This window comes from Acomys minous, assembly GCF_964271855.1.
Source record: "Acomys minous genome assembly, chromosome: 4".
Lineage (NCBI taxonomy): Eukaryota > Metazoa > Chordata > Mammalia > Rodentia > Muridae > Acomys > Acomys minous.
Window position 1 is genome coordinate 26,365,207 of NC_140486.1, and position 11,994 is coordinate 26,377,200.

General features: G+C 45.4%; 1 protein-coding gene across 2 annotated transcripts in view; it reads left to right on the forward strand.

The window, feature by feature from the left end:
* Positions 1 to 11,994, forward strand: part of ARHGEF37 (Rho guanine nucleotide exchange factor 37) — a 42,222-nt gene that overhangs the window by 12,014 nt on the left and 18,214 nt on the right. For both annotated transcript variants that reach the window (XM_084778020.1, XM_084778021.1), the window contains 3 exons: positions 1,440 to 1,563; positions 3,193 to 3,340; positions 11,785 to 11,984. In XM_084778020.1, the coding sequence (XP_084634146.1) occupies positions 1,440 to 1,563; positions 3,193 to 3,340; positions 11,785 to 11,984 (472 nt within the window). The remainder of the gene's footprint in view (positions 1 to 1,439; positions 1,564 to 3,192; positions 3,341 to 11,784; positions 11,985 to 11,994) is intronic.

Below are 11,994 nucleotides of genomic sequence, written 5' to 3' on the forward strand. Positions count from 1 at the left end.
GTCTCTCTGTGTTAGCCTTGGCTGTCCTGGACTTTAGACCAGGCTGGACTCCAGCGATCTGCCTGTCTCTACCTCCCGAGTGCTAGGATTAAAGACGTGTGCTACTACACCCAGCCCTTGTTTTTTTGTTTTGTTTTGTTTGTTTGGTTTGTTTTTGGTCTTGGTTTTTGGAGACAGGATTTCTCTGTGCAGCCTTGACTATCCTGGACCTGCTTTGTCGATCAGGCTGGCCTTGAACTCACAGTGATCCGACTGCCTCTGCCTCCCAAGTGCTGGGATTAAAGGTGTGCGCCACCGCCGCCCAGCTTGTTTTGTTTTTCAAGACAGGGTTTCTCTGTGTAGCCTGGCTGTCCTGGAACTCTCTTTGTAGACCAGGCTGGTCTTGAGTTCATGGAGACACACCTGATTCTGCCTCATGGGATTAAAGGCATATGCTACCATATACCCACCATCTACAACCTGTCTTCATAGGAGCAGGTGTGGATTCCCTCTAAGACCTCTCATCATTACTGGGCAGGCTTGTTGGGTAGGAGCCTGACAAACCTAGGTATAGTATTGATTGGCCATGCGACCTTGAGCAAGGCCTTGAATGGCTTAGGTGTGGCCAACCTGCAGACCATTGGCCATAGAGGCTGAGGATAGCTGTGAACATAGCCTGACATAAAATAGTAAACTTACTTAAAATGTTATGAAAAATCTCATTGTTTTCGTGTGTGTGTGTGTGTGTGTGTGTGTGTGTGTGTGTGTCTCAATTTTTTGACAATCGATTTTCATGCATATATGTGTTTTCTGGCATATGTTTATGTGTTCTGTGTGTGTGCCTGGTGCCTGAGGAGGCCAGAGAGGATGTGGGATTCCCAGGAGCCAGAGTTACAGATGGTTGTGAGCTACCATGTGGGCGCTAGGAAACTGGCTCCTCGCCAAGAGCAGCAAGCGTTGAATTAAGTGAGCTATTGGTTAGGCAAGGAAGGAAGGACCAGGAAGCAGGCTGAGGAACCTTCAGTTCCGCCTCCATTAACCCACTTCCTCCAGCAAGGCTTGCCTCCTGAAGGTTCCATGGGTTTTCCAAACAATGCCCCAGCTGCTGGGGGAGGAAGTGTTTAAACACATAAGCCTATGGGGATTTCACGTTCAAATCACAACACTAACTTCTTGCCCCCCCCCCTCAGCCCTCCCTGCCCCACCCATATACACCTTAAGCTTTTCTTCTATGCTGGACTTGGTGTCTCTCTCTTTTTCTTTTTTCTTTTCTTTTCTTTTTTTAACAGAGCAATGAGGAGACCTAACTTTATAACATTCCCAAATCTTTCCCACCATTGCACTGGGCAGTCAGTCTTCCCAAGGGCAGTAGGACCCCAGATAGTCAAGTGCTCAGGCCTGTTCCCTAAAGACCCCTCCCAGGCCCCCAGTCTTGCTCATAGTCTTTTTGTGGCTTCCAGCTACCACCAGGAGACCTGGACGTCCTATTCTCCAACATGGATGACATCATTCCAGTGAGCTGCAGATTCCTCCAGAGGCTGCAGGAGACAGCCGACAAGGAAGAGCAACAAGCATCTCTGATTGGTAGGCAAAAGACCCAGGTGCTCACTGCCTGTCTTGCCTTCAGCTTTGGCCGCAGCTTGTGCTTACTGCAGAACTGACTCTGGGGCTCCAGGGAAAATCAGCAAAGGGGAAGTCTGGGCATGCCAGAGGAAGCAGGGCCCTCATATAGTCACTGTTCTCCATGGCCTACTCAAGTCTTCCTCACTTGGGAGGAGATATTGAAACCATAGTGCCTCCTAGTTAATGTTAAGATGATCTTGATTTATTTTTTATATGTATGAATATTTTGCCTGCATGCATGTCTCTGCACTACTTGAGTGCCTGGTAGCTAGCTGCAGAGGTCAGAAGAAGTACCCGGAGTTACAGCAGGCTGTGAGCCCTCATGTGGGTACTGGGACTCGAACCCAGATCTCTGGAAGAGTACTAAGTGTTCTTAATTGTTGAGCCATCTCTCTAGACCCTGAATTTTCTTAATTAATAGATTTTCTATTTTAGAGCACTGATTGGTTTATAGAAAAATGAAATTGGGAATGGTGGCGCATGCCTTTAATCCCAGCACTCGGGAGGCAGAGGCAGGTGGATCACTGTGAGTTCCAGGCCAGCCTGGTCTACAAAGTGAGTCCAGGACAGCCAAGGCTACACAGAGAAACCCTGTCTTGAAAAACAAAACAAAACAAAACAAAACAACAACAACAACAGCAACAAATGATCACAGTACCATCCCAAACCTCTTAAAAATTTATTTATTTTGGTTTTTCAAGACAAGGTTTCTCTGTGTAGCCTTGGCTGTCCTGGACTCACTTTGTAGACCAGGCTGGCCTCAAAACTCACAGCTATCCACCTGCCTCTGCCTCCTGAGTGCTGGGATCAAAGGCATATGCCACCACACCCGGCACCAAACCTTATTTTTAATGAAGCAGTCTTCTTTATCTTTTATCCCTACAATACCCGCCCCCCCATTCCTTTTCTCCCCGTCCTGTTCCACCTGCTCCCTATAAGTAGCCAGTTTCATATTACAAGACACAGACCCCCTTAGGAAATTACATGGGGTCTGTTTCATCCTCACCATGCTGTTCCAGCCTTACCTTACCTGCGCTTAAAATTAAGCTGACATGAGACTCCAGCTCAAACCACCCCCACTGCTTCCTGCCACTGTTGGAATGCAAACTGTTTACTCTTGCCAGACTTTTCCAGATCCCACATTCAGGGCTGCAGCCAGCCCCACTAGGTATATGACCTAGCGCTGGAGAGATGGTTCAGAGGTTAAGAGCACTGGCTGCTCTTCCAGAGGACCTGGGATCAATTCCCGGCATCCACATGGGGCTCACAACTGTCTGTAACTCCGGTTTCAGGGCATCTCACATAGACATACATTCAGGCAAAATACTAATGCACATAAAAATAAAAAATTATTTAAAAAAAAAAAAAGAACCTGGAGTCTACACCATTCTGTTACTCACCCACTCAGCAACTTTGTGAAACAGATGAAAAATAGAAACAGGAAGGCAAAATAGCTTGCACGTGCTGGGAGTAATAGTGCCATGCTGGGAAGGCTGGCAGCCTCACCACAGAACAGGCCTCACCTCCCCACTCCAAGCAAGGGACACACACACTTGCCCTTGATAACTCTTGACGCTTGTCTGTCACCAGGAAACCTATTCCTGGAATTCCAAGAGGAGTTTGAACAGGTGTATAAAGTCTACTGTGCCAACTATGACCAGGCCCTGCTGCTGCTCAAGGCATACCGGAAGGAGCCGGAACTACAGAAGGCGATCCAAGACATCATTGAAGCCGCAGTGTGAGTTCAAGTCTTAATCCTGCGTGGGCCAGCTCAGGCTGCTTTGGGCTTGTGTCAGCAGCCAGGCCTCTCTATCAGTCAGGAAGACCTTGCTGCCAGGCAGTACTCATACCTCAGTGGTCTTAAACAGTTTGGATTTTTATGAATAGTGCTCTTTTGCATGTACAAGTAGGTACAAATATACAATCTTATTTTCTTCCTTCCTTCCTTTCTTCCTTTCTTCTTTCCTCTTTCTTTATTTCTCCTTTTTAAATTATTTATTTATTTATTTATTTTTGGTTTTTCGAGACAGGGTTTCTCTGTGTAGCCTTGGCTGTCCTAGACTCACTTTGTAGACCAGACTGGCCTCGAACTCACAGCAATCTGTCTGCCTTTGCCTCCCGAGTGCTGGGATTAAAGGCGTGCACCGTCACCACCGCCCGGCTTCTCATTGTTTTTCTAGACAGGGTTTTTCTGTGTCATACTGGTTGTCCTGGAACCCAATTTGTACATCAAGGTAGCCTTGAATTCAGAGATCTGCCTGCCCCTGCCTCCCAAGTGCTAGGATTGAAGGTATGAGCCACCATGCCAGAATAAATATCTTATTTTCTTAACTACTACTACTCCCCTCCCCTACAGGGTTTCTCTGTGTACCCCTGGGTGTCTTGGAACTCTCTCGGTAGACTAAGCTGCCCTCAAACTCACAGAGATCTGCCTGTCTCTGCCTTCCTAACCTGAGAGGCTGGGCTAAACTTCTCGACGGGCGCCAGTAGAGTCTATCTCTTTCTTGAAGGTCCTTCCATTTAAACACATGTCATTCCCCATCCTTTGACACTCAGCATGCTCTTCATGCCAATTTGTTTGAGCCGTGTCTATAAGTAGCCATTTGGTTTGTTTCCATTCCCTACATATTACAGGCAGGCCCACGGCAGTTTTGAAGGATCTGCAGTCATCGTACTGTGCTGCAAGGTACATTTTTCAGAAGTGGAGTGGATAGATTAAAGGAAGTATGAATGGACAATGTTGCTTAAAACCTCCCTGAAAAGGCATGTCCATTTGTGTTTCAGCAGCAGGCACTTGTCTCCCCACAGCCTCTCCGGTGTAGCGTGTCACCAAACCTTGTGATGTTTGTACTGTCTTAGGTCAGGATGAGGTCTCTGACTTTATTTGGCATTTATCTTATGACAAGTTTGCCATTTCTTTGGACATTAAAGAATCCTTTGTAGCCGGGCATGGTGGCACACACCTTTAATCCCAGCACTCTGGAGGCAGAGGCAGGCGGATCGCTGTGAGTTTGAGGCCAGCCTGATCTACAAATTAAGTCCAAGACAGGCAGGGCTACACAGAGAAACCCTGTCTTCAAAACAAAACAAACAAACAAAATCCTTTGTGGATATTTTCTTGTGAATCATTTTGTTTTCTTTTCTATGTTAAAGATTTGTGTGTGTGTGTGTGTATAGAAAACAGATTTCTTTTTTTTAAAGATTTATTTGTTATGAATACAATGTTCTGCCTGCATGTACACCTGCACACCAGAAGAGGGCACCAGATCTCATTATAGATGGTTGTGAGCCACTATGTGGTTGCTGGGAATTGAACTCAGGACCTCTGGAGGAGCAGTCAGTGCCCTTAACCACTAAGCCATCTCTCCAGCCCCGAAAATAGATTTCTTATTGTTTATTTGATTTATCCATTATTGGTTCTCATTTTACCTTTTTCCTTCTATCACAAATTTAATATTTCTTTTTTTTTTTTTTTTTACATTTCTTGATAATTTTATACATGAGTGCAATATTTACACCACTTCACCTCACCTTTCTCTGCCTCCAACTCCTGGGTCCTGTTAAACTCCCCTTTCAAACCCATGACATATTCTTTAATTATTATCCTCTCTCTCTCTCTTTCTCTCTTTGTCTCTCTCTCTGTCTCTGTCTCTGTCTCTGTCTCTGTCTCTCTCTCACACACATATAGTTGCATATAACATATATATGTATCCATATGTACATATATATACCCTGCTGAATATATTTAGTATTGTTCATATGTATGTGAGCTGAGGTCATAGATATAAACGAGGCTGACCACTTGGGACTGCATAACCCATCGGAGTCTCAGATTGAAGAAGTCTGAGTCTTCCTCTCTTGGTAGCCCTGAGTTGCCTATAGCTCTTCATCTAGAGGGTGGATGTTATTTCATTTTACTTTATTTCCATTTTTTTGAGACAGGGTTTCTCTGTGTAACAGCTCTGACTGTTCTAGAGCTTGCTCTCTAGTCCAGGCTGGCCTTGAACTCACAGAGATCCACCTGCCTCTGCCTCCCAAGTGCTGGGATTAAAGGCATGTACCACCACTGCCAGGTGAGGGTGGCTGTTATTTATTTATTTATTGATTGATTGATTGATTGATTGAACGAACCAAGGCAGGAGGATTGCTATGAGCTCAAGGCTATCCTGGGCTACATAGTAATACCCTATCTCATAATACAAAAACTTGGCTGGGTATGATAACATACACTTTTAATCCTCGTACTCAGGATGCAGAGGCAGGAGGATCTCTTGGTGTGCATGGAGAGTTCCAGGCCTGCCAGGGTTACATAGCAAGATCCTGCCTGTGAATCAAACAAAATACTACAACGTCTACAGTGACGAAACATCAGAATCAACAACAGACCCCCCAAACAAAACTTTAAAAGCTTGTCAAGAGGAAACTGATGGGCAGTTTTTAGAATTCAGGGTGGCGGGTGAAGGACAGGAGATGTCCTCATTGTCTTACTCAGGTGCTTCTTTATGCTGAGAGTGCAAAGCAGGCACGTGCAGGTGACACATGTGAAGGCCACCAGCCTTTCTCATCTGCCTTCGCTTTCTCTCGCTTTTCAGCCTATTTTCTTCCATCAGAGTCTCTTTTCAAGTACTCATGTCCTAGATCCTCAAAAAAATTTTTTTCAGGGCTGGAGAGATGGCTCAGAGGTTAAGAGCACTGACTGCTCTTCCAGAGGTCCTGAGTTCAATTCCCAGCAACCACATGGTGGTTCACAACCATCTATAATGAGATCTGGTGTCCTCTCCTGGCCTGCAGGTAGAATACTATATAAAAACACATAGATAAATATTTAAAAAAATTTTTTTCCTTCTCATCGGTCTTGAAAGCGTAGGCTTTTGCAGGGCCATTAGATGTGTTTCTAGGACTGAGGCAGCAAATATATGTTATATGCAAATGTGTGTGTGAGAGAGAAAGAGACAGAGACAGAGAGAGAGACAGAGACAGAGAGACACAGAGACAGAGAGAGAGAGAGAGAGAGAGAGAGAGAGAGAGAGAGAGAGGATAATAATTAAAGAACATGTCATGAGTTTGAAAGGGGAGTTTAACAGGACCCAGGAGTTGGAGGCAGAGGAAGGTGAGGTGAAGTGGTGTAAATATTGCACTCATGTATGAAATTATCAAGAAATGTAAAAAAAAAAGAAATATTAAATTTGTGATAGAAAGAAAAAGGTAAAATGAGAACCAATAATGGATAAATCAAATAAACAATAAGAAATCTGTTTTCGGGGCTGGAGAGATGGCTTAGTGGTTAAGGGCATTGGCTGCTTTTCCAGAGGTCCTGAGTTCAATTCCCAGCAACCACATGGTGGCTCACAACCATCTATAATGAGATATAATGGGAAGGTGGGGACTGTGGTGAAAGGGAGACAGCAGACCCTGTGTAGAACATAGAATGGCTGTAGGAGATTGTTGCCTTTGCTATGCAACAATCCGCCCCAAACAGGACCTTAAAAACAACATTTATTGGGTGGGCAGGGTGGCTCAGCAGGTAAAGATACTTGCTTGCTGTCACCAAAGTCTCTAGAACATGGTGGAAGGAGACAGCAGACTCCTCACAAGCTGTCCTCTGGCCAAATACATGTGCCGTGGCTCATATGTGCCCACACACATACAAATGCGAAAAAATTAAACATAAGGCATTAACTAGCTTACACTTCTGCATATTATCCGTGTAGGTGGGCTCAGCAACTAAGCCTTCTGCTCCTGGCTGAGTGTTTCCGCATATCCGCCATCAACTGCAGCCGCCTTGCTGGGCTCCTCCCCATGCATCTGAGACCCAGAGCCAGCTCAGGTCTTGTCACGTGGCCTGTGTGCTTCCTGCAGCTGTTTTGTTCACTTGATAGTCACAGGGCTCTAGTGCAAGGAAGGGCAAGCCACTGGAATGCTCAGCTACTCAGAACAAGTCTTACAGCCAGTTCAGAAAGGAGTGGGGAAATGGCTCTCCTTAGTGGAGGGGGATTCAAAGTCACAGGAAGTACATTTGAAGCTATTATTATTATTATTATTATTATTATTATTATTATTATTATTATTATTATTATTATTTGCAAACCATCTGCTTATGCCACCACATGGGAATGTGAGTTCTCTCGGTCTAAAACCTCTGATTTTTCCAGAGCAGCAGAAACTTAGGTGGGGTGCCTCCCATGTGTTCCGACCTTCCCAACCGCACTAGAAGCAGTAACTAGTTGGCAACGAGGCTGCTATTCGTCCTATTTCTGCAGCTTCAGAGCCAGGCTCGCATGGTGGCAGATCTGGCTCAGCCCCTTCCTCTGAGAGCCATTTCACCTCTCAAACCCAATTTCCTTATGGGCCTGACGGGAGTCTTAACAGCACTTGATGGAGCGTAGACACACGACACAAGGGACACTAAATAAGTCCAGCTATTTTAGTCATCTCAGCCAGGCAGGAATTGTGTCACGCTGCAGTTCTTGGTCTTGTCGGTCCTGATGCTTCCTTTTATAACAAATATTAAATATATTTAATAACCTGCAATAAATCCTGTCAAATGGATCCTACACACACACACACACACACACACACACACACACACACACACACACACATAAATTGGGTAAAGTCAGTATGATGGTGACTATAAAGGAAGAAGAAAAGGAAAGCATTTTCTAGTAATGTGGGTTTCAGTGTGCACTCAGGCACTACAACTGCAGAAGCTATGAGGAAGCACTCTAAAATTAGCTTGCCTCTAGGTATAGTAAGTTTGGAGGTCAGGAAAAAAAAAAGTCCCAAAGCTGCTCTGCCTAAGCCGTACAAGAAAATGAAGGAGCAAAGGGTATGTGTTCCCAAGGACAGCAACCCACAGGGGAGGCAGCCCTGACTTCCCTGGGTATGAGGCGCTAAAGATAACATAATGTGATGGCTCACCCGCTTGGGAGGCCGGGAAATGAGAATTGGTGATATGCTTGCAAATAGCCAGAGTCTTACGTATAAACGGTGGTGTATAAAAAGCCCAGTATTGTGTCGTGTGACAGGATAGAGTCTGAGAATCACAGAAGTATTTTGGTTCTTGGAATCACAGTATATTTTGAGGCCCTATTCAGGCTTGGAGTGTTCAGAGGGGCAGGTGAGACACCCCGAGCTCGTCTCTGCAGCACAGGTCTGTATGCAGGGAGTTACATTACTACTTAGGGTCCTCTCTCTGTCTCTCTCTCTCTCTGTCTCTCTCTCTGTCTCTCTTACTCTCACTCTCCTCCTCCTCCTCTTCTTCTTCTTTTCTCTCTCTCTCTCCCTCTCTCTCTCTCTCCCTCTCTCTCTCTCTCCCCCTTTCCAGCTTGTCGATCAACATGTGAGCTCTCAGGCTATTCCTGCTGCCGTGCCTTTTCTTCCACCATCATGAACTCTAACACTCTAAAACAGCAAGCCCCAAGCCAATTTTTTTTTTCATTTTGTAAGTTGCAAATTAGATTTTTTTCATTTTGTAAGTTGCTTTGGTCATGGTGTTTTATCACAGTAGCAGAAACGTAAGACAGCGATCTCAGAACGCGTACTGCCGACATGCGTGCTGCCGACTTCGCCTTTGTGCTGATTAGCTGTCAGAGTAGCCTGCCCTTTAAGACAGAAACAAAGCCCGGACAGGAAGCTCTGTGTTAGGAAGGACCTTTCACAGAGTGGTGTGGGAAAGGAGACGTGGCAGAGGTGGGTCAGTCCTGGGAGCCAAAGTTATGGAAGGCTGCCTGGCGCAGCAGTGTTCAGAGAAGGCAAACAACCCCTGCTTTCCTTTATCAGCTAGTTGTATTTATTTTAAATATGAAGGCAATATTCAAATTATACTCAAATACATGAAGTCCATTCTCCATTGGCCTTCCCAAAGGATTGGCATTTCCTGTCCAGTTTTCTCCTGTATTGTTACAGACAGATAGATAAAGAGGCGAGTAGTTTTTAAAGAGACCCCTATACTATTCTAGAACTTTCATTTTTATTGTAGCTGTGAATATTGTCTCATGACAGCGTGAGCAATTGTCCTGTGTTCCCTTCAGGGATGCACAGAGCTCAGTCCAAGACAGCTCACAGACTCTACATCACTCCCCATTCTTTTATTGATTGTGTGTATCTCTGTGTGTGTGTGTATATGTGTGTGTGTGCGTGCGCGCGCGCACGCGCGCAATCATGGAAGAGCTGAGCAACTTACCTCTACCCTTATTTGCTTGAGCCAGCGTTTCTATGGGTAGCTGTCTAGGGCTGGGATTAGTGGAACAAAGGATTTGTGTATTTCGAAAATTGCCATACTGGCTAAGAGCTCCGCTAGTGACACTCCCAAGAGGACAGAAGACACCCTCTTGTGTCGTTCTCCCCAGCCTTCCGTGTTAACCCTCCATTCCAATCATCTATGTAAGAGATTGTGTACAGTTTCCCTCCATGTTATTTTAAGAAGGCTACACATGTGAGCAGCTTCTACAATTCCGCACTGGCTCCTTGATGACATATTTTTAAAAAGGCACCCATCTCTTTAACTACCCCTTGGCCTCTGATGTGTTCTATGGTGACAGTTGTCCCTGAGAGGCAGCTGGCTCTTTCCCATGGAATGTCAGCCGAGAATGGAGTTTCCAAAATACCTGCTGGTAGTTATCTGAGCTCTGGACACGCCTGTGGAGAGCAGATGGACAGTGCGAGCATAGTCGACCTGCCCCCCCTCACCTCCGGAGTGGGGGGTTGGACTCCCACCTGCTACATCTATTCTTAGCCTCTGAACTGTTTCTTTCCTGCACATTTGGTCTGAAGATGTTTCCTTAGGAAGGAGTGGAAGGCTCAGTTCCAGGGCCCTAGGGCTGGCCCTAGGAGCACTTGTGAGCTTTGTAGGTGGCATACTGAGACCAGTTAGGGGCTGGGATACTATACACCTCTCAGAAGCTGAGAATAACCAAAAATAAACAAATAAATAAGTAAATAAGTAAATGCTTCTCCCCAGTTGTCCTTGACCTGGGAAATCCTGATGAAATCCCAGACATACATCACTAAGAGTCTGGTGGTCATCCAAGTGTCAAAGTCATCCCGCACAGTGGTTAAAAAAAATTCCTAATAAAAAATTCAAACTTACAGAAAACTAGGATTGTGATGAATATTACAAACCTACTACCTGAACTGAGAGTTAACATATCAATATTGTCTTATCTTTTTTTTTCTTTTTATTTTTTGGTTTTTCAAGACAGGGTTTCTCTGTATAGCCTAGGCTGTCCTGGACTCACTTTGTAGACCAGGCTGGCCTCGAACTCGCAGAGAGCCGCCTGCCTCTGTCTCTCTGCCTCCAGAGTGCTGGGACTAAAGGTGTGCGCCATCACGCCTGGCTATGCCTTATCTATTTTTATGTTAAAGTATTTAAAGGAAGTTGTTATTTTTCCCCCATGTAGTCTAAAAATTATGTTCCTGTAGTTTTTCAGAACATTTTTTTAGATTAAAAACCTTACATTTATTTATTTATTTATTTATTTATTTAGTGTGTGTGTGTGTGTCTGTCTGTCTGTCTGTCTGTGTGTCTGTCTGCATGTACATATGTGTGTGTAGGTCATGTTGTAGTAGTCAGTTCTGTCCTTGCACCATGTGATCTTCAGGGATTAAGCTCAGGTCCTCAGCCTTGGTAGTAAATACCTTTACCTGCTCAGCCATCTCACAGGCCCTCAAACCTTTTTAAAGCAACCGGGCGTGGTGGCGCGTGCCTTTAAATCCCAGCACTTGGGAGGCAGAGGCAGGCAGATCGCTGTGAGTTCGAGGCCAGCCTGGTCTACAAAGTGAGTCCAGGACAGCCAAGGCTACACAAAGAAACCCTGTCTTGAAAAACCAAAAAAAAAAAAAAAAAAAAAAAAAAAAGCTCATGGAATGTGAAGACACTGGACAAAGCGTCTGTGAGTCTTCCTACTGAGTAACGCCTGCCGAGGAAGAGGTTACGGCCATTTTTGCTGCTGAGAGACTGAATGTGCTTGATAGAGCACTGGGCTTTGCACAGATCAGGAACTGAGGCCCAGGAATGGCTCTGTCTGCCTAATATCTAGAAAGGACCACAGGGAGAGAGTGCACTGCCTGACATCACACACTGAGCTAAGTGACAGAGCTGGGCCACAAGCCTAAGCCCCCTAGTCCTCTGAAGGATGGTTTTGTTTTTCTTTACCTGCCTAATACAACCTTCTCTCTCAGGCCGCAAGCTGGACCTTCAGGTCTCAGTTTCTTACTTGTAATCCCTCTGCAGAGGATTACCAAGTACCCCCTCCTGCTGCAGAAAATGCTGGAGAAAATGCCTGCGGATGCCAGTGCCCGTCTGGTCCTTGAGAGAGCTTCCTCTGCCCTCCAGGATGTCAACAGTCACATCAACGAGTACAAGATGCGCAAGGAAGTGGGTGAGGACAG